General features: G+C 33.3%; 1 protein-coding gene across 11 annotated transcripts in view; it reads left to right on the forward strand.

The window, feature by feature from the left end:
- The first annotated feature begins 123 nt into the window (after window positions 1-123).
- LOC143224666 (uncharacterized) overlaps window positions 124-24,634 on the forward strand; it is a 31,177-nt gene continuing 6,666 nt past the window's right edge. For 2 of the 11 annotated variants that reach the window (XR_013013393.1, XM_076452815.1), the window contains exons 1-5: window positions 124-243; window positions 7,034-7,319; window positions 16,777-16,891; window positions 18,347-19,054; window positions 24,202-24,324. Coding sequence is in view for 10 of the 11 variants with exons in the window: in XM_076452815.1 (XP_076308930.1) it covers window positions 7,138-7,319; window positions 16,777-16,891; window positions 18,347-19,054; window positions 24,202-24,324 (1,128 nt within the window). In the remaining variant the exon portion in view is untranslated. The other 9 variants (XM_076452821.1, XM_076452822.1, XM_076452818.1 and 6 more) reach the window with 9 other exon arrangements.

A 24,634-nucleotide genomic window follows, 5' to 3' on the forward strand; every position in this document is an offset into this window, starting at 1 on the left:
TGTACCGAAACAATCAACGTAATATTTTATCCTCCAATTGACTCACGCACCACTAGGCGTCTAAATGTCGTACTTGTTTCATTACGACATTCGTGTCGTGTTTATTTTTAGCATTTGGGTTGTGTGGTGAGGGAGAAGTGTCAACGTGAAAGTTTTTTGTGCTGTATAGTTGTTACGTATTATCGTTAAAGGCATAACTAATAAGCTGTTCTCTTGTATATTTGACAAAATATATTGTTTCTTGTAAGTGTAACGACATTTATTTTTGCATTATAATAAGTAATTTAAAAGTAAGTCATTTTCAAGTTGAACATATAAAATCAGATAAGCCTTAGTAAACAACTGATGTTCGCTGTACTGTGGTGAATATTCTTTATAAGTTCACTATAGGAAACATAATTATATTTTAGGCCATATAAATTTGACTTTTTATTAACCGTAAGCTAATTTGTGTAACGTTAACCATTATTTACCTCTCCTTTGCTCTGTTTAATTCTACTGTCTTACACAGCTTTTGTTTTGTCATTTTGTACATTATTGAAGATGAAACGTAAACGCGAAGTTACATTATTAGTATTAACAAATAAAATAATTATTTTTACGATTCGTAATGGTAAAACGACTTTATTATTATTATGAAAAGGCTAAGCCTAATATCATTACTAAATTAAACATTCGCGCCTTGCGCACATTCTCTTTATAATGTATGCTGCAGCAGCGAGTTGTAAACGTTTCCATTTGTTGGCATGTTGTTTATTAGTATGTTATGTAATCGTGATAAGATATTACATTTGGATCGGGTGTGGTATTATACGTAAAAACAACGTACTTTAATTTTTAAATCAGATCATCTCCTTTTGTTTAGGCGCTTGATATCAGAATATCTAAACCAATTTCATGACTCTACCCGCACTTATTTAACAGTTGTTGAAGTGTATTTATAGTGCGTATTCCAAAATATGTGATGCTTTTGTTGACTCTTAGGAGAACATTCTTTTAAAATAGAATTAGGAAATTTAAACCAACATTTGTTTTTATTATTTCCCTGTAATTATGCAGCCACGTGTATCAAATGTAAAAATATATTGTGTTTTTTTTTCAAACAAAGTACTGAACCTGTTCATATGAATTTTTTTCTTAATTTCATCTTTATTCGTGGCGAATCAAGTTGCATTAGAGAGAAGAATTTTATTACATCCAGATAAATTTTCTTGAGAATTTTTTTTTGAAAAACCAATAAGAATTCTCTATAATATTGATTTTTGAAATTTAGCTTAGCAAGTAGACACTCGGATATTGGTAGTAATATATTATATTAAGAAACACTGATTTATTAATCAGTTTTGTGTCAAAGAGAATTAATAGTATTATTACTTCCATATATACTAAAGGTTTAAACTTTAACAGAAATTCTGTATAACATTAATCATTATTTATATTTTGCTTTCTGTAATTAATTCCTTTGTTTGTATACGAATGAATTTGTGAACGAGATTTCAGCAAAGTAATAGTAAATGCTAGTTTATTTAAGAATAGTGTTTAAAAATACAGAAAGCATTTTAATTTTAATGTAAAAGTTATCTGGTATTTATATTGTCTTTGTTGAGAAGGTTTGTTTTAAAACATCAAAAAAACAAAATTTTAGTAAGTTTTTTACCAGACACTTTGTTTAGTGATCTGGTATTCCAAGGTATCGAGTTATCTGATAGTATCAATGACTTGAGGCTCGCAGATCAGTGTTTTTGAGTAATACGTACATTGACTTATAAAGAAAAGTGAGATTCTTTGTGAAGACAAATAAATATGAAGACTACTGACAGAATAGAAAAGACAAGGCTTAGTGTGAAGACAAAAACTAACATTTTATTGACAGTATAAAAAGGAAAAGATTCTGTGTGAATATTAAAAATACTAAGACTATTGACACACAAAGAAATACAAGGCTGTGTTAATATAAATAAAAACAGAACATCATTGACATGATAAAAAGACAAGATTCGATGTAAAGAATTAACACTTGACTGACCACTTGAAAAACTGTTAAATATGTACTTCTGTTAAGCCTTCAGTTACTGTTGCAATATCGATTAAGTACATGAAAGTGAAATGACAGCCAGCACTAACTAGTTCATGCGTTTAAGTGGGAATCCAGAAAAGATATCAGTCAGCTGTTGGAAAAATAAGGAAACCCGCGTTCTAAAATGTTCTTTGTTAAAACGAGGTTCAACAACCCCACGAAAGAACTAAAATTAAAAAAACAAACGTTTGTTCTCTCTATTTGTTGATAGGATATTGTCGGCTCCTAAACCTTTTTTTGACAGTTTTATTCGAAGAAAGGAAAACTTTTTTTTATTATTATTACTGCAGTCGTTTTGGAGCAGTTTCAGGTAAATTATTTTAGTACAAGTCGATTGTGTGCTGTCTGTTATATTGTTCACATGTATCATAAACAATTAAGACACATCGTGAAGAATCACGGTCTTTATAAAACCTAACAACGCTGGTTAAATACAATTAGTATAATGTTGATGAAGTGATATAAGACTGAAACTTTTGAAATACATGATGTCGCTGTTGAAACTAGGTAACAGTGGTGTTCAAGAAACACTCGGTTGTTTGGACGAGAAGACCTTCAGGGTAGCAAGCGTAGGTCTGCTGTTTATCAATTTTTTGTTTTTCTGGTTCAGTAGGACATGTGATCTCTCACAGATGTATTCCGTTATAGGAAAATAATAAAAGGTTATATTTCTTTCACTTACGTTTTGAACAATTTTTGCTGGTGCTAAAGACACTAGGTTTCGCCATTTTTTTTCTGCTGAAATGTAGTATCGGAACACGAAGAGACTGACTATATAAACGTAACATTTCTTTCGCTTTCGTCATGGCCAATGTATACTATACCTAACGCAGTGCGTTGGGCGCTCTGATTCGTTGTCTTGTTTATAGTAAATAAATTGAGAACAGAAAGGATTGAACTGTTGCATTATGGCAAACATAATTAACTAAAAATTGATTAAATATTTATTGAGATGAAATTTGCAGAATTAGTACATACAACTGTAAATACATGTAATTAAACAATTAGTACATACAACTGTAAATGCGTGTAATTAAACAGAATTAGTACATACAACTGTAAATGCGTGTAATTAAACAGAATTAGTACCTACAACTGTAAATGCGTGTAATTAAACGGAATTGGTACGTACAACTGTAAATGCGTGTAATTAAACGGAATTGGTACGTACAACTGTAAATGCGTGTAATTAAACGGAATTGGTACGTACAACTGTAAATGCGTGTAATTAAACGGAACTGGTAGGTGCGGCTGTAAATGCGTGTAGTTAAACGGAATTGGTAGGCGCGGCTGTAAATGCGTGTAGTTAAACGGAATTGGTAGGCGCGGCTGTAAATGCGTGTAGTTAAACGGAATTGGTAGGTGCAGCTGTAAATGCGTGTAATCAAACGGAATTGGTAGGTGCAGCTGTAAATGCGTGTAATCAAACGGAATTGGTAGGTGCAGCTGTAAATGCGTGTAATCAAACGGAATTGGTAGGTGCAGCTGTAAATGCGTGTAATCAAACGGAATTGGTAGGTGCAGCTGTAAATGCGTGTAATTAAAATGAAACAGAGTGGTGAAACATCCGCCATAAGTAATGTCACAATAGGGAAAAATCGAAAAGGCTTAAACAGCAGTTTTGACGCAGAGTGTAAGAAGCAAATCCAACCGAAGCTAACATATATCCTGACTACGTTTTCTGTGTAACGTGTTAGATTGTTTATAACAAGTCAAAACACTTCACTCCCACCAGGACATATAAAGTATTTGCTACATGTCGGCACTTTAGTCTTTGCTTTATAAGGCTTTTACCAAAGTTTGGAAAGTAGTGTGCAAGAACGAATTATTAAGCCAAAGTGTATAACAAAGAGAAATGTATCATGAATAGATTTTACAAAGAAGGACACGCGTAAAAAAAATAGTGTTTGGTACCAGAGCCAGTATTAGAAAATCTGAAAGTAAAACTACATATAGACTTACTTACAGCTAATACGACTCGGTCATAAAACTACATGTACACTTGCTTATGGCTGGTACGACTTGGTCATAAAACTACATGTACACTTGCTTATGGCTGGTACGACGTGGTCATAAAACTACATGTAGACTTGCTTATGGCTGGTACGACTTGGTCATAAAACTACATGTAGATTTGCTTATGGCTGGTACGACTTGGTCGTAAAACTACATGTGGACTTGTGGCTGGTACGACTTGGTCATAAAAAGGAAAAGGACGAATAAAGCGTTGTCTAAAACTTATTTCTGGTAATTGTAAACAGTGTGACTGTCATATCGGTACTGTCAGATGGTGTTTAAGTAATATGAGAACAGCTTTCTTTGTTTCGTTAGAGTGATAGCGTACATTTAATTATACAATTGTATGTATAGTTTTGGGGTGGGTGTAAAACAGGTGCATTGAATTATTTTGTAATTTGGGTTTGTAATATCTATCTTCCGCTGACCAGGAGGGTCCAGTTCCACCGAGCCCACATTTTCTCTTCATGAAAATGCTACATCTCGCGTACTTTTTTGTAGTAATGTTCCAGAATAAATTTCCAGTTTTGCGAATTCATTTAGTTTGTATGTAAAGTCTTTCACTCAAAACAGTTCCTTCACACACGCGTAAATTTACAAAAATTTCGAAGATCGTATTTATATTTATATGTAAATACTCTTAAATACATAATGAGTTCATCTAACTTCGTAAGTTCTCTAGTGGTAGGTAGCCTTGTATTTAACTGTTAATAGGGGAGATACTTCTAGAATGTCAAAACATTGAGGACTATGTTTGGAGAAGTCCAAATATACTTTTTACTAATGTGCCTTGACTTATGAGTAAAAGTCTGTTCTTACTTTTTAAATATAACGCCTTTTGTTTTTGCGTTTTTTTTTAAATTCCCATCTCTTACCTAATTTTAAACTTTCAATTTTATATAAATTTATCTTTTATTTTTCTGTAATTTTTTATCTTATTTTAATATTTGGTTTTGTTCTTTTAATATCCTGTTTCTTCCAAACCTTTCAAGTCACGTAGGTTTCTACATCCCAAGGACCTCCGCCTATGAATCCAAACAAACATCGTTATACTGCGAAACCTTATAAACACAGTTTCAAGACTTTGCTAAATCGGCTACACAGATGAAGAAGTGAACTGTATAATAAACCCCTTCATTCACTCCAACTACTGTTGAAATGCCTAAACTTGCACACAAAATTGACACTGATACAAGAACACAATTTCGCTGTTCCATTCATCTTGAAGTAATTTCAAAAATAACCAACACTTGAAGAAACTTGTCATTAAACATAATTCCTGTTGACTTGAAGTTAATTCAAAAATTTGACACTAAATGAAAATCATTACTGAATAAAATCAAGTAGAACATTCCACAGAATTGTACATCGGAGAAACAGGATGGGAAGATGAAAGCAGTTTCTTCGAACATAGTAAAAAACCATCCAGTATTTACTACCACTGCAACTTGGGAAAACCACGGTAAATCTATACAAAATTAGATTAGAAATAAGTACTGAACGCCAACAAACAAAAGAATCTAACTGAACAAAGCAGCCATGCTTTAAACAAACATCTGGGGTATCCTTAATCTGCTGAACAGTTGAGTCATGTGATCTCTGTTTCATACTGTGTATGTGTCTTGTAATGCGATATACGTACTCCATCAGCCAATGTTCGCATACCACTAGTGTCCAATTGTGATGTATTGTTACAGATGCTTCACCAGACAATGTTTTAAATATAGACTTCTCATAAGCAACTGATATCGTAAAACCAAATTAAAGAATTTAACAAAAGGCCAACTGGTTAGATTATTTGTATGGAAATCATTCACCAACTGGTGTGGCACAAGTGTTCAAATATCTGTGTTTAGTAAAATGTCGTGAGTGAAGCTGTGCTAACATTGATTCTATGTCTATCTCCTTTATTTTTATGTGCTGAATATATATTATTATAACTTCTAATTAATGTTTCAACTAGCAACTTTTTTCCTGGAATTGTTATTGCTTTCCCCAACAATGAGGATACTTTTCTCTGTGCATAAAATTTTCGTGTATATTTTGGGTTATTTTGGTTTCTTACATAAAATAAACATAATGATAATATTTTTATTTTTTCAGGTTATAGTTTTACTTAACTGTTAGTTTGTGTGAGTTTTAACGCAAGCCACGTAATGTACTACCTTCAAACAAGTCTGTACGCGATGAGGAATGGTCCTGGATTTTAGCGTTGGAAGTCCGTTAATATATCATTTACCTCAAGAAACTTTAAGTAAAAAATAAGCTTCGCTTCTTAGTTAAACTCTAAATACAAACTCCAGTTACTAATTTCTGTTCTAATGGAATTTGCACAAGTAGAAACTCAACCTACAGCTGCAGCTGAAACTAACTGGCTTACAGCAACAAAAGTTCCCTAGTAGGACAGGGGTAAGTCTAAGGCCTTTCAACGCTAAACTCCGGGATTCTATCCTCCGACGGTAGATATAGTAGACAGGACAATATGCTTTGCTCTAAAAGAAAGAAGCAAAAAGCAACAAGGAAACTTACTAAATCATGCTCTAATTGTTCGTTAATTAACACTAATTCACTAAGTCGACAGTTTTTCTCTAGTCTAAGTTTGTTTTAAACTGGTTAAAGTATTTTTTAAAATTTTCAAAAGTTTTTCGTCATTTAATCACGCACCTCTTGCTACGTCAAACCTCCTCCTGGCTAAACAACAATACAAACGTCTAAATCGAAATATGTGGCGCAGAACATTATAATTTCTCTTAGCTACAATGTTTTTGAAATGATCGGGTTTAAAACGTGGGGGAAGGGTAAATGTTATTGATATAACGAATTAGATTTCAACCAATTTTAGGATACATTTAAATAATTTTGTTAGTGTTCACAATATTTAGTTGTTCTATGCTAGAACTATTGTCATCATGAATGACGAATTTTGTTGTATTTATCTAGCAACTCGGTGGACAAAAAAGAACTTGAATTTCCGTGGAATTCTGGTGTCTTTCTGTGGCTTCCTCATTCAGTTCACCACTGGTCATTTGTTAACATTCATTAACATGAACACGTACATCACCTCGTATCTCCGTGAAAGAATAGATAAAAGTGTCAACTATAATATATCTCCCTGGATTAATGCTGCTACCATTCTTGGTCGAGGACTTTTTATGCCTATAAGGGGACGACTTGGTGACCGACTAGGACTGCGGTGGGCGTGCCTTTTTGGAAGTGTTCTATTTAGGTAGGCTCAAAGTTCAACATAAGATTTGTAAGCATGTGACCTACGTGTTATCTATATCTGTTCCTATTAGATGTAATGTTAAGGCCAATATTAGCATTTATTTAAGTTAAACTCAGTGGAACTTGTATTAGTAATAGTGTTAATGTTAAATATCATATAATACATTGGCATGGACCCCTTGTTTTTTCGCGTTAGTAAGTGTTAGTGTCGTGTTATGATATAAAAGATTATTTCGTGTAGGTATTATTTTAGTTTATTTTGAGTTAATATTTCATGATTGTTTAGATTATCATAAGATAATTAAGAGCAAAGTTTAAAGTAAACATTGACGATTTTATTTACAAAACTCGCTGTTTATAGTTCATTAGTGTTGAGGTTGTGGGATGTCGCGTGAAACTTATTGATGTCGAGGATATAGAAATTTGTAGAAGATGAGCAGACGATTAAGTTGTAGATATATAATAAGTGAGACTAGCGGGAAGAGACAACAGACGAGAAAGTAAAGGCACGGAAGTAGAGACTTGGCCTGAAAAAAGTTAACGTAAAGCTAACTACCGTAGGAGCGAAAGGCCTAACTATTGATATGTCGGAGTAAAACTAAATTTTAAATGATACAAGAAGTGTAGTGTAGCGAATTATAGAGCATTTGAATCAGCCCGAGTACACCTTGACGAAAGGAAGAGACGATATCTGAAGTAGGAGGACCAGACGATCATAGGAAGAACAGTATACAACTGTGGTAGCTCACGTTATAACTGTACACGGGATTCTGTAGGGATAGAAATAAAGGTAGTTTGGCTTGTCAGTTGAAATTCCAAAGTAACTGACTAAGCCTATGTAGACTTTTGACAACTAGAAAAGAACTACATATGTGGTGTTTGATATGCGTATGAAATCTGTTATGTAAATAATTTGTTGGACATCCATTTAACTAGTTTTAATATATATTCTTTGAAAAATAAGTTGTCGTTTCTTTATTTTTGAATGTATGACCAACAAATCGTAAATCTATTGTATAATAGAACCCAACACACGTATTTTTTACCACAATTCAACAATCAAGTTGTTTGATATGTTGAGTATGACATACTTCATTGGTTCGGACTTGTCTTTAATACTAGTTTGAGTGTTGAATGTTTAATACGTAGGTGAGGATTCCTCATTAATGATATTAGTTTCGAATGTCACGTAATTAATTGGTGGGAACTTAGCGTTAGTAATAGTGTCAACATTAGTATGGAATTGCTGTTATTAATAACGTTAGGGTTAACTATCATATAATAAATTGGTATCTACCCATTAATATTTTTTAGTGTCGTTTAATGGAGTTTTAATGAAAAGGTAACTTAATACATTGAGAGAGTATTCAAGTAATAGGCTTAAACAACTTATAGTAGTTAAGAAGTATTCTGCTTAAGTGTATTTTATCAGCTGATATGTGATACGGTGGGTGCAGTTGTGTTCTCTTCATTGTCTGTTTTGATCAGTTTAAAATTTGAGAAAGAAAAGTGAACTTAAATATGCAATTACTATCTGTGTTTTGAAAACTATATTTTCTTTATGCTAGATTGTAAAAGTGGTAAAAACTTTTGTGTATTGATTACATAAGTATTTCAGCAATACCTGTATATAAGTTTTTTGTTCCAAGTCCAGTGTTATACTTGAGATTAAAAATCTCAAACCACCACATTTTCCTGTTTTCTGAAATATAGTATGTGGAGATGCTTTTAGAAATAAATCAAAGGTCAAATAATTATTGTTTAGCATGACTTGTTTTGACAGGTTAAAAGTAGAAAATTTTATTACTAGCCATTTCGCAGATTTTACCAACAGAATGTTGGCTTAGCACAAACTTATACGAGCGCGTCTGAAAAAGCAAATGTAGGCTTAGCACCAACTTCTTCGAGCGCGTCTGGAAAAGCGAATGTAGGTTTGGTACCAACTTCTACGAACGTGTCTGAAAAAGCGAATGTATGTTTAATACTAATTCCATATTAGTTCTACTATATATTAGTGACCACAGATTAAGCGAATTTTCATGTTATAGGTGTAAGTCATTTAATAATACTTATTTATAGTGATAACAAATGTTCACAATATAATGGATCATGCTGTTTTGGGTGTATATTAACTCTTCTTTACAGTAACAGTCGGTACCAGCTCACCTCCAATGTTTTAGGTATAGGTGGCTCAATGATAAATGATCTATACTGTTTTTATTAATGGTCACAGAGTAATTGGAAGATAGTAATTTAGGTGTAGGTTTCCCAGTTGCATCTAATCTTTACTTTACAAGGATGATTATAGTGTAATAGCACTGTGATGTTTTTTGTTTAGATTACCCAATAATACGAGACTTCCACTGTTTAGTAGTGAAAGTGTAAAAGGACCATGATGTTTTGAGTGTAGATTAATTTATGCTGTACAGTAATGAACACTGTGTCAGAGTAACATCCATGTAGAGAAAGCTACAAGTTACATCTAACAAGCACTAAACTTGTATGTAGAAGAAAGTTCCAAGGAAGTAATGATTAATAGGTTCTAGCTATCAAAAGTAGTGGCCAATTCTGTGACTGATCTCTGTACTGGCAGCCAGATGCAGAGAGTGGTTAATTCTGTGACTGATCTCTTTATCACCAGTTTCTATACTTATGAAATTATACACAAATTCAGGTATCTTTACAGTGGAGAGAATGCAAGGGTGAAACTGGGGCATATTTTGAAGTACAGGGGTTCTGCGTACTTACTTGTTTTAACACAGTAAGAACTGAGTACATAACTTCTAACATATATCTTTCTTAAATATATTACAGCAACACTGCTGTGAAGAATGTTCCAATATCCATAATGTTGTCCCTTTAAGATTCTTGTTGTTATGTACATATTAGATATTACTTGTTGACAGTAGCTTCTGCTTTATATTCATTCAAAATGACATTCCTCAGATTACTTGATTAAATTTATTTTTTCAGTTGATTTTTTTTCTCTGCAGCATTTCATATCAGTGTGAGATAATCAGTATTTTAGCTTTAATATTGCTGTTTAATTAAAGCTTAATTGAATGGATGAGAATAGCACTGTTGTTTTAGTATCGTTTTACACTAATCTAAATGAAAGGAAAGAGAAAATGTACAGAACACTATGTAACACAAATTTTGTTTCTGGATAGTATGTGTTATTTCTCAATTGCTTATGTTGTAAAAGTACAGGAAATGGGCATTATTACCTTGAAACTTTGCTTTCGTGACGTGGATAATGAAATCTAGAAATTAACCTATTTTCTTTGTTAAAATGGGCAAATTTGCACATTTTCATATACATAAGGTCTGAATAAAACAACATATGAATCAAGATTTCCATGTATTTATGCTAAAGTTATAGAAAAATGAACAAAAATATTTATAAGTGAGTAGTTTTTCGAGATTTGCAACTGTAATGTAATGTATAATCCCACAAATATAGTCTCCCATCATGTTTTCATTATACACTCCTTGGTAGGGCATTTAAAGCCCAGTATATCTTGGTGGAAGAGCTTACCTTGCTCTTCTGAGTGTGCTCTCATGTTCTCCTTGAATTTATCAAGATAAGCATCAAGGATATGGACTTTCAGGAACATTCTGCAGCCCATTTTGTTGTTCTTCACCAGAACCTCAAACAGTTCCACAAGTTTTGGCCTTGTGATTGCCCAAAAAGCCCTGAACCACCACTGCAACAAAGCTGCCCCAAGCTTTATTTTCCTTCTTACTAAGCTTCTTGGGGAATTCTGTGCACTCCAGGATCTTTTTATTTGTGGTCCAATGAAGACACTAGCTTTGACCTTTGCCTCAGACAGCTTAGGAAAGAGGTTTTGAAGGTACTTGAAGGCTGCATAAGACCCAATTTTATGTGCAATGGTGAGAACTTGCTCCATTGAGGCCAGTACTTCCTGTTGTAGTGTGTTGTGGTGTCCCTGCTGTCCCAAAGGCAAAGATAACAGGGAAACTTGGTAAAGCCTCCTTGGATAGGTCTATATGTTTGCTTAGGCAGCTAGAACTAAACTGAAGTGGTGAGTGGTGAGCACCTGGATATATATATTACTATGGAAAGTTCTAGAAAATTCTAAAAGGTTCTTAAAGTTCTACAACATCTCAGAAAGTTATTGAAAATTCTTGTAAGTTCGAGAAAATTCTATCAGCTACTCAGCACTGAATCCACATAGAATGTTTTGGAAAATGGGTATATTTGAAAATTTCATTACCCAGGTCACAAAAGAAAAATAGGTTTTTTCCATTTACTTTAGCCATAAGCAATTGGGAAATAACACTTTCTGCCCAGGAACAAGAAAAAGTAAAAACATTTTTACCTATTGTAATCAATTCTGTTTCTAGGAAGATATGAAATTTCACTTAATTTGTGGGTTTTGTTTGCGAGTGGTACATCTGTGTGTGTGTGTGTGTGTGTACCTTTCTATGGAGAAGTAAAATCAGTACACCCAAACCCATATAACTTTTTTAAAAGAAAATAAATCACAATCTAATTCAAAGATTTATGCAAAAGGAAGCTCAATAGATTCCAATTACCATGTGTTTCAAAAGGACACATCTCAGTTCATTGAAATCCATAGACATTTTTGTGAAATATCATTAAGGTCAATATAACTCAACCCACATGGCTTTCTAAAGATAGTCAGAAGTGAATTTGCCACAATTCAACAGGTTTTTGACAAAAAATGCATAAAAATATCATGCCTAATGCACTTCACCCAGTGTCATAACTTTATAAAGAAACTTGATAAATATAGAAGCAAAAAGCCCAATCAATCCATACTTTCATATAACATAATAACATGGTGTTATGAAACAACAGACCTATTGGTCCATCTCAGCTGTCACATCCTCGAAACTATCATAACTTAACAAAAGAAAAACATGAAGCAATCCTTATCTTTCACACAGTTAAAGCTTTCTTAAACTCATTTAAATTCACTGCTTCTCTAACATCTGAAGGCAACCCATTCAAAAAGCTAACGATCCTGTTAAAAAGATAAAACTATTAGTTGAAGATGACTCCTATGCTACCAAAATCTATGAGTCCCCGTAGTCCTACTGTTAACTTATGAACAAATGATGATGTATAAACACTATCAATTACCTTAATCTTAGACATCACAAATTCCCAACTCTTCTTTTTTCAAAAAAAAGAATTTTGAAGACTTCAGCCTCTCTTCATGTGGCAACCACCTCTATCCTAAGTGCCATTCTATTAACCCTTTTCAACAATTCAATGTCTTTCCTAAATTAAGACTGAACATAAAGTTCCAAATGAGGACTAACTAGTTACTTGTAGAATCAGATAACATCTTTAAAATTGCATTTAATATTTCTGTTCATTCAACTTACTCTTATTTACCCTATCTGTAAGAAGAGAACACTGCCTGAATGACTACCCAAGCTTTAAGAAGAGGGCACTGCCAGAATGACTATCCTAGCTTTAAGAAGAGGGCACTGCCAGAATGACTACCCTAGCTTTAAGAAGGGCACACTGCCTGAATGACCACCCTAGCTTTAAGAAGAGCACACTGCCAGAATGACTACCCTAGCTTTAAGAAGAACACACTGCCAGAATGACTACCCTAGCCTTAAGAAGAGCACACTGCCAGAATGACTACCCTAGCTTTAAGAAGAGCACACTGCTTGAATGACTACCCCAGCTTTAAGAAGAGCACACTGCTTGAATGACTACCCTAGCTTTAAGAAGAGCACACTGCTTGAATGACTACCCTAGCTTTAAGAAGAGCACACTGCCAGAATGACTACCCCAGCTTTAAGAAGAGCACACTGTTTGAATGACTACCCTAGCTTTAAGAAGAGCACACTGCCAGAATGACTACCCTAGCTTTAAGAAGAGCACACTGCCAGAATGACCACCCTATCTTTAAGAAGGGCACACTGCCTGAATGACTACCCCATCTTTAAGAAGAGCACACTGCCTGAATGACTTAAGATACTGATTAACCATTATACCAAGATTACTTCCATGGCACTGTTAAGGTTATTCCCATCAAATTATAATTCACACCATGATAATGCCATACATTATAAATAATTTAAAAATGACACTTGTTTAGAATGTTATTTACAATTAAAAGGAATATTCCTTTCAGTTTTAAATAAGTGCATTATCTTGCATCTATTATAAATAAAACCCATCTGACATTTATTTACCAAACTCACTAAATGTTTTAAATCCTTTAAATCACCAGCATCCTCTTCACAGCTAGCAAAATCCAAAACCTTGACATCTGCAAAAATTTGTTGTCCATTCCTTCATATATGTCATTGATGTAAGTTAAAAAGAGCAAATATCTTAAGATTGAGCCCTCAGGTACACCCATTTGAGAAATTAATCCAACTTGACTGAAATCCATTTACAACAACCTTCTGCTTTGTATCCGATTAGCTTACTTCTCCCCCACAACAGATAATATTTGTACAAACCTTTTATGTGACACTTTATGAAATGTGTTCCAAATATCCAGTTGCACCAAATTCATACCCTTATTCTCATCTACATAAACAATGATCTTTTCAAAAAATGTCAAAAGATTTGTAAAGCAAAAAGTTCCTTAAGTGAAACCACCTTAACTATACAATAAAATTCTAAATTTTATTAAATGATATACAAAGTATCTTTTCTCAGACTTTCTAAAACTTTTCTCACAACTGATGCAAAAATATAATTACTGGGACAACTTTTAACATCACTTTGAAATGAGAAGTTACTTTAGCTAACTTCCAGTCCTCTTATTCAAGTCCTCTTCCCATTATTCAAGGATTTATAAATAAATAAACATCAATGAGTGAGTGACTCACAATATCAATTCATAACGTTCTTCAAAACCCTAGAGGAAATATTATCTGGAGACTTAATGGTCTCAACAAGCTCAGAATTAATGTAATAATCTTACTTATTCTTGTTTCCATCTATCCATCCTTCAAGATGTGGAATATTGCTTGGATCTTTGTTAGTAAAAACTGAAAACAAATTAGAATTTAAATACCCCAGCTAAACACGGAAGTACATAGAACAATGACTACTTACACCCAGATGTTGCCAAATTTCCATCATATTAATTCTTTCTAATAATTTAAGTTAACAATAAAGGTAAAATAGCATTATTTTTGTAGTTTTCTTGACTAATTGGTGACAAGACAATAACAGCCTTTCTTCCTCATGGTTTAACTCTAGCCTTTATCTGTATGCATGAAATTAAAACCACTCATAATTACCACTTTATTAACAGCTAAAATGTTAATCTCACTGTGAAGTTTTACTAATTTTATCAGCATCATCTGATTATCTGTAACACTCCCATTAAAAGCCTTTTCTCCTTGTATCCACTAACAGAAATCAAAATGGATCCCATCTTCTTGGTATTATCTTTAATATCTTAAACTTTAACAGGATGTAACTTACATTTTAAACAAATCCACACCTATCCCCTCTTCAATACTCTATCCCTATCAAATAGCCTATAACTTTGCATTTCAAATAAACTTCTGTCATCAAAATCATTTATATTTAACTCATTCCCATTATATCAAAATTTTCTGTTCCTACAAGTGGTTTAAAAATCATCTGTTTTATTCTTTATATTTCTAGCATTATAATAGTAACAATTAAGCCTATCCTAATAACTGATTTTCTACTTATTATCTGTGCTAAACTTCTGTCTCTTAACCATTTTTTCATTCAGTTTATCTTGACCCTCAAAACTACCTAGTCCTATTTTAAACCTTTCCCTACAGCATAGTTAAGAGCCCTTGTCCCATCTAAACACACACACACATACACACACACACAGATGAGTGTGGGTTGAGGTATACTGGCTATTTCTCTGAACAAATTGATATTGGTTGGGGTGTATTGGCCTTCTATACAGAATAGTGTGGGTTGAGGTGTACTAGCTATTTCTCTGAACAGTCCAGGTAAATTAGTTTATTGTTTCTATTTATTTCTACAGTATTAATTTTAACTAAACAAATCAAATTGTAAAATAAATCACATGAATCTTTTGTTAGTCACTGTAACAAGAAAAATAAATATAAATTAAAATATAAGATTTTTGTTTGAAAAACATTAAAATACCAAATTGTTTGGAAGATAAATTGTAAATGTAAAAATGTGTGTATATGTAATGTATGTATGTATGTGGAACTTATGTCTTACCTAATCATTTACACTTCATTTTCCTCCATCTGGTTAAGCAATCTGTGATGTTCTAAATGCAACCTTCCTGTTTTCTCTAATTCATCTTGTGTATAATGACAAATGTTTCTTGTGCTTGTTTCAACAGTATGATTAAAGAGAAATCCAAAGTCACTGTTACCATTACCTTTATTAGTATGTTTCTTATGAAGTAACAAGACTGTTTGCTTCATTCTCCAGATGCTTAAGTTATCTGATTGTCATAAGAAACAGTTCATGGATAGCTTTTGCTACTTTTAAGATGTCATACTTTACTTACAGTGGGTGGGATGGGACTTGAAAATTACTTTCTGGATGGTCCTGATACTCCAAGTTGATTCATTTAATTTTTTACAATTCCATTTTGAATATTATGATTTATGAGCACTTCTGTAGTAAAAAGACCTATTACACACCATTCCTGAGAGTGATGAAGTTTTTGGTGGCATCATACTGTCTGCAGTATACCATAGAATATCAGTCTACATCTAATGACATTTCAATATAATGTACTCAACTCTCTTTGTATCTGTAAAAATGAAGGTATTAGTTTAATATTGTGTTATTTCTGTGTGAGTGCATTAATGTCACATAGAAATTTTCTTACTACACACAGTGGTTTACTAAGAAGAAAGGCCTTGTGGTTGGAATGTCATCTGCAGGATTTGGACTTGCCCCATTAATTCTGAACCCAATTTAAACTGAGTTCATTAATCCTCTGAATTTGCCTGCAGATATATATGGGTAAACTATAGATACATAAGCAAGAGGAAGAATTCTGTATTAGTATTCAAAGATTTTAAAGACCAAAGGCAAGAGTAAAGGTTTAATTAAGATTAACAATTATGATAAATAGAAAAAACAAAAGTGAAATGAATTGATGTGTACTTGGTAAGAATATTGAAGTTTTGACATGCAATTTACAGAACTAAATATAAAATTAATTAGAAATGGTTTGGTTGGTTATTAATAGTAATTTAATAGTGATGTGATAAAATGTTAGGAAATCATGACTGTAATAAGTATTTATCAAGAGTGATTTGAGTAAGGACAAATGTTTAAAGACACTGTTTTAAAGGATAAGCTTGTGTAAGTATGCATGTTTTAGAGGGAGGTGAGCGTGTCTTTAAAGGGATGTGTGTTTGCTATAATTTCTTATATATTAATTTTCAGTTCTTAGAATGTACATTGTTTTGTGATTGTATTGTTTATTTTTTAAGGTACTTTACAGATTCAGATCTGTTAGACCAAGTTGTCATCACGTTCCCTCTATTAGGAGGGATTTACTTGGTATTGCCTGCATTTTCCTGGTTAACCCTCCCATTAAGAAAAATCCTGACATTAATGTAAGTTATATGAAACCTCAGTGGATAAGAATGACTACATTCTATCATATAGTATATTGTTTAACATTTTTCTGTTTTTATTTTAATAGGATCATTTTTAAATGTCTGTTACGATGAGTTGTATAATGAAAACTTTAATTTTCTATAGTCATTTCTCAGGTGTTTTCAGTTATTTAAACTTGTCTAAATTTGAGGAATGAAGCTATTAGCAATTTGTTTTTTTTTAATTAAAGAGAAGTTGATTTAATTGTCTGTTTAAATTAAGTAAATAACTGACAGAACAAATGATTTGCTACCAGTGATACAAGAACTAATAATGTGTAATGTGTTAAAGGTACTAGCAGTTATACAGACTTTATAGGTTAATATCTAATTATTATTATTATTATTATTATTATTAAATTCTACTGTTTGAGGAATGGTACAAGAAGGCTGGTATGTAATGATTATTAAATTCTACTGTTTGAGGAATGATTGAATAAGTTAATGGTATTAATTTTGAGCTTGTTAAGAAAAAATTAGAACAAGTGTGTTTACCAGAAGACAATAATCTTGTCTTACAAATGTTTTGATATTATTTGAATAGGTTACTTGTGTAGATGAGGGTAAAGGTATAGATATGGTTCATATGGATTTTCAGAAAGCATTTGACCAAATGCCACATAATGTTAGTGAGTGAAAATGTAAGATCTCTGCAAGACATAGTGTCAGTGTAACTGAACTACAGTTTCTAGTGGGAATGAACATGGAGATCCATTTCTCTAGAGAAGATACCAGTCCATTGGTGGTGAAGCTCCGTCTACATTTCATACAGCTGGGTAAACTTTAAAAAGTAGGTAAAGTGTCTTACTTTAGGACACAACATGGCATTGGCTAACAACCATCTGACCAAAGATTCAAAACACAATCAAACAGCCATGCTTCTAGATTAAAGGCTTTTCTGTAGGTGTAGGTGATAAGTTGGTTCATTGAATAGCAAACTAGCTGGATGGAAGAAAATTATTATAAAAGTGGGATATCTTGCGGCTTATTGTTGGACCTTTACTCATTTTGATTTTCATCTATGACACAGATGAAATAATTGTTAATGAATTATTTAAAGTTGTTGATAAAATTAGGTTTAAATATTGCTGGCTCTGAGGAGGAGAGTACTGTTGCTTTACAAAAGGAGTTGAATTAGTTAGTGAGCTGGGAAAATGTTACATAGCTTTGAATGATAGTAAATGCAAAGTAATGCATGTTATCATAATTTCAATTATAAATTTGCTGGGAATAACATTAAGTTTGTTATGGAAGTAAAGGATCTTGGTATTCTGGTCAATCAATTTCTTAACCATTCAGGCAATATGCTGTAGGTGTGAAGCAAAACGTTGACTCTGATTAAATAGAAACAATTTTGTTATCAGATTGTTTATTTCTAGTCTTAACCAAATATTTTTTCATAGTCAAATTTAGGTTGAGGAAAATGAGCAGAAGTTGAAGATTATTGTAATACAGGAAGATGTAAGCGAGAAGATGAAGGACAGTGCAAGTCGTGCAGATGTAAGCGAGAAGATGAAGGACAGTGCAAGTCATGCAGATGTAAGCGAGAAGATGAAGGACAGTGCAAGTCGTGCAGATGTAAGCGAGAAGATGAAGGACAGTGCAAGTCGTGCAGATGGAAGCGAGAAGATGAAGGACAGTGCAAGTCGTGCAGATGGAAGCGAGAAGATGAAGGACCGTGCAAGACGTGCAGATGGAAGCGAGAAGATGAAGGACCGTGCAAGACGTGCAGATGGAAGCGAGAAGATGAAGGACCGTGCAAGACGTGCAGATGGAAGCGAGAAGATGAAGGACCGTGCAAGACGTGCAGATGAAAGCGAGAAGATGAAGGACCGCGCAAGACGTGCAGATGGAAGCGAGAAGATGAAGGACCGCGCAAGACGTGCAGATGGAAGCGAGAAGATGAAGGACCGTGCAAGACGTGCAGATGGAAGCGAGAAGATGAAGGACCGTGCAAGCCGTGTAGATGGAAGAAAAGAACTTGAAAACAAGGAAAACAGAGATGCAGGAGAGGACAATTTTTCAGTTATGTTAATGTTTAAAACAAGAGAGTTTTATATTCTCACGTTCACCATGGCTTTATCTTTCCAGAGTATCCTGTTTATGATAGCTATGACCAAGGTAAAGTATGTCTGGGAATATGTTAGTAAACAGTTAGGATAGTAAGGTTATGTCTCTTGTTGTAGTTATTGAAATAAGCAGAGTTAGGATAGTAAGGTTATGTCTGTTGTTTAAAACAAAAGTTTAATATTCTCATGTTTACCATGGCATTATCTTATCAGAGTACAGAGTATCCTGTTCATGATAGCCATGACCATGGTAAAGTGTACTGTCGGGGAATATGTTAGTAAACAGTTAAGATAGTAAGGTTACGTCTGCTGTTGTTGAAATAGCCCAGTTAAGATGGTAAGGCTGTACATGTGTGAAAATATCTGGTATGGGTAGAGAAAGCACTATGTAGAGGAATGAATGTCGTTTCAACCTTCTTTGGTCATCTTCAGGTTCATGATGATTGAAGAAGGTTGAAATGCTGTTTACTCCTCTATATGGTGCTTTCTCTATCCATACCAGCTGTTTTTATATACATATTTTTCTCTACAAGTGGGTTTTCTCATCATCTCCGATAGTAAGGTTATGTCTTTGATGTTGAAATAATCTGTTAAGATAGTGAAGTTATGTCTATGTTGTTTAAATAACCATAGTTTAGTTTTTATAGCTTTATATTGTAATTAAATGTGTGTTTTTGATTCTGTATTATACCACATTTTTTTTTGTGGATCCAAAAAATGCACTTGTCTTAGGTCTTAGAATAGTCAAATCTTTAAGTAGAGGCTACTCTTAATGAATATAATATAATGTTTCAGGACAACATGGGACATTTTTGTTTGTCTTAGCTGTTCCATACGTTAACTAAATTATCTTAAGAGAATGTAAAGCTAGCCCTTATTCATATACTTATGAAGCCTTTCTTACACTTATTTATATATGTACTGCCTCTACAACATCTGGAGGCAAACCATTCCAAAGACTAACCACCCAGATGTCTTAGTTGGAGATGTCTCCTAACCTGCCAAAATGTATACTTAGTGTTAGTTATACTGTTCTCACTGTTCAATATGTAGAAAGATAATGCAACATTATCAGTTCCTTTACAGTCTTAAACGCCTCCCTCGGATCCCCTCCCCATTTCTTCAAGAAAATACAATGAGATATTTCAGCTTCTCCTCATGTTATAACCCCTTCATTTTGGGAACCCTTCTCCGAAACTTTTTCAACAATTCAATGTGTTTTCTGAGGTAAGGAACCTAAGACTGAACACTATATTCTAAATGTGGCCTAACCAGTGACCTATACAATGAAATTATAACTTCTTCAGACTTGTATTCAGTATTTCTGTAGGTACAATCTAAAATTCTCTTTGTCTTACCACTGTCAACATCACACTGCTTATTATAGTTTGCAAATAATTTATTAACTGTTCCTTCATCTATGTCATTGATGTCAATTGAATAGAGCAAAGGTCCCAAGACTGAGACTCGATGTACTCCACTTGTGATGTTTATCCATTCTGACTGAACTCCATTTGTAACAACTTTCTCCTTTCTTCCATCAAGCCACTCTTCTATCCAGTTTCTTAACTTATCTCCCAAACCTACAGAGGATTTTTTTACAAGCTGATCTTATGGCTCCTTGTCAAATGCTTTTTGAAAATCCAGATGTACCAAATCAATACCCTTACCTTCTTTTACATACAGTATCTTTTTGTAAGATTTTTCCATTAATGAAATAACTTTTATCCAATAAAGTTCTAAATTTTGTTAAATTACTTTGTAAAATGTTTTAACTCACTTGATGCAAGACTAACAGGCTTTTAATTACAAGGACAGGTTTTATCACCTCCCTTAACTGTAACTTGTTTGGTATAGTTTAGTTAAGGCTAAAATTTACCATACTATTAACAGATGTGCTTGTACTGTAATTCTACGACCTAACGTTAGGCCTTTTAGTGAACTGTGAAGTTTGTATTATGGTCAGTGATGACGAGAAACCCACTTGTTGAGAAATTTATATGCATTCTCGTCATCACTGATTATTGTTTCATCGCGGCGACTGTACGAGAAGTGTAAGTTTTTGTGTTTTTCTCAGTGTATTTGTACTTACCTGTTACCTGTTACCATTATGTCTGAACTAGCATACCGTACACCACTATTAACAGTACACGCTCACACGATCGTTAAGAAACTAAGGAATTTAAACCAACGAATTATTAATAGAAGAAATGACATTTATTTTATTCAACAATGTAGAAAAGAACAACTAACCCCTAATTTTGTAAAGGTAAAACTTTCAAAAAATTTTAATACATACACAAACATTATCCAAAATTTACAGAAAAAACTACTGAAAGCCATGTTGAACACAAAATACAAAGAACTACATGACTTACAAAAACAAAAAATGAATCTAGACCATCAACTGGCATGCTGCATTAAACCAGAGATTTCTGGGACTTATACAACGAAACATAAACCAAATCAATACTAAAACGACAGAGACAAAAGATCTGCCACAACAAAAAACTAGAAAACTAAGATGCAAACAACAGAAAAGACACCAAAACGACAAACCGTTGACTAACCTCATAATTAACAGATCCGACCGTCAAATAAACACAGACGAGATACATCTACTTAACAAAGGACTCAACTCGCTATAGCACCTAGGTACATTCCAACCATAGAAATCAAAACATGTTTAGAAGACCTAGCCAGGAGACTTGTGATACTTTCTACAGAGAACAAAAAACAAGGAAACAACCAAAAACAACCAACAGAAAGAAGATAACTTAGATAATTTTATTGACATCCAACAGCCAACCTTCCCAGGTAAAATTACAAATTTATATTTTCCAGAAACACCTAAAAACAACATCTTAAACGATTTTTTCAAAGAATTTTCTCACAAAACCATCAACATAATTTCACAAAACAGAAAACTGAAAAACAACCTTACAAAAATAGACATTAATTGCATAAAAAACCTAAAACAAGACAAAAACATAAAAATTCTAAAAGCAGATAAAGGTAGCGCTATAGTCATAATGAACACGAATGAATACATCCAAAAAATGAATAACATCCTATCAGACACGAACAAATTTAAACCAATACACACAAATCCAACAAAGACACACGAGACGCAACTGAACAAATTACTACTACAAATGAAAAAAGCCAACACAATTTCACAAACACTTTATTCCTACCCTGCAAAACCGACTCACGCACACCACAAATATACGGCATCCCCAAACCTCATAAACCAGATTGTCCATTACGACCAATAATGTCCACATATGAATCGTTTAATTACAACCTTGGTAAATACATAGCATGGGCATTCTCCAAATATGTAACATCAGCCAGCTCATTTATCAAAGACTCTTTTAATTTCAAGTCTAATCTAAATCAACTTAATCATAAAGCCTTAATGGCCAGTTTCGATGTTATATCCTCTTTACAGAAGTTCCAACCACTGAAGCCTGCAAGATAGCCTTAGAACTCTATATCCGAGACCCTAACCCAACTATAGAAATTCCCAGTAACCAGTTAGCAACCCTCATAGAATTCACCACGATAAAGACAAACTTCATGTTCAACAACCAAAACTATATACAAACAAACGGCCTAAGCATGGGCAACCCAGTATCACCAGTTCTAGCCAATATTTTTATGACACAAGTTGAAACACAAGCAATTAACACAGCATTACATCCACCACTATACTGGTATAGATATGTAGATGACACGGTTCTTGGGATTCAAATCTACAGAACACATACTTAATTTTTCAATCACATTAACTCTATACATCCCAACATCAACTTCACATGTGAACAGGAAGAAAGCAATCAAATATCATTTCTTAACCTCAAAATTACAAGAACTGATACACAATTTCAAACAGAAATCCACCGAAAAATCACCCATACTGGACTATACATTCCTTGGGACTCAGCACATGAAACAAAACAAAAACTCAACATACTAAGAAACCAAATAAACACAGCCATAAAACTATGCTCACCAGATAAAATTAACGATGAATTAGACAAAATAAAACAATACTTCACCAACATCAATAAGTTTCCTCCACAAACCGTAGAAAACATTATCGCACACACCTAGACAGAAAGCAAAATCAACCAACTAAAGTAAATACAGCTCACGAATCAAAAAACCACGAAACCATATACTGCTGTATACCATATATTCCCGACATCAGCAAACAAATAACCAACATTTGGCAAAATTAGTAACAAAATATGACATTCCAATTAATACCAAATTTATTCAAAACCCGCACAAAACTGAGGTCTATACTATGTAAAAACTACACTGACAAACACCACACCAACATTATTTATAAAATACAATGTGATAACTGCCACGACTTCTATATTGGAGAAACAAGTAGAAAAATGGAAACCAGATTCAAAGAACATAAAAAGTCACCTTCACACGTTTTGAACACTGCAAGTCAAATAAACACAACATAACCATAGAAAACACTCAAATACTAAATAAAGAAACAAACATAAACAAACGTAAAATTAAAGAAGCCTTACTTATACAACAACTTAAACCCAAAATAAACCAATATAAAGGAACGCCTTTATACCTATATTAATATAATAAATAAAATTATATATTCAAACATCTAATACCGCCCTCTACATTTCGACACACAGTTACACAATCCCTTTCAAACATGTGGTCAGCTTCCGGTCAGTTACCTCTTTCTTTGTGAACCTGACGATGACCGAAGAAGGTCGAAACGTTGTTCGCTCTTCTATGTAAAGTGTTTTCTCAGCCCAAACGAGCCGTTTTTGCATATAAATTTGTATTATGGTATTCTACAAAATGTATTTCCCTTTCACTTACACCCATTGAACTAAAGTTCATGTGCATTTAGTTAGTAAAGTATGTAACTATTTTCAGGACAGACAAAACTGAGTATTGTTTTGTTATATTGTCTGTTTTTATATTCTGTACTTACCTAAACATTCTCTGGTTTTAGTCATGTTTTAATAGCACATTTATACGTTTAAGAGTTTTTGTGACAAACTGTCATAACTAGTGTTTTGTTTTGTATAATGTGTATTAAAGAGCATACTTTTGTGTGTGTGTGTGTATAAAATTACCATTATATTATTTTTAAGCTTTTCATTAATAAAGAAGAAATGGTTTGTGTCACTCTTGTTTCAGGCATATGGACAAACCTATATTAAGGATGATTTCTTTTTGTCAGTTGTGACAGCCTTAACTGGTGTTACTAATAGTGTGAGCCAACCTATATGGGGATTACTACTGGACAAAACCTCTTACAAGGTACGTTGTGCGTTTTTTACCACCCTCTTAATTAACGTACTGTTTAGGATTGTTTCTTAATATTTCTATTTATCTTAGAAAATGTTTTTTTATTTTCACAGGTGCTAGATTGAATTCAATGAAGTTTTGGGTGTTTGGAAAATATTGTTTAGTTTTAAATATACTGAGAAATTATCAGTAAACGTAATTTGTCTTTAAATTAAACAACTTTAATATAGTATAGGTTTGTGAAGTATCGTAATAAAAAAATTTGAGAAAATATCAATTTCTACAATTGAGGTCAAATTTAACGTGGTGAAAAGAGTAGTAG

Source organism: Tachypleus tridentatus, chromosome 9, assembly GCF_004210375.1.
Source record: "Tachypleus tridentatus isolate NWPU-2018 chromosome 9, ASM421037v1, whole genome shotgun sequence".
Lineage (NCBI taxonomy): Eukaryota > Metazoa > Arthropoda > Merostomata > Xiphosura > Limulidae > Tachypleus > Tachypleus tridentatus.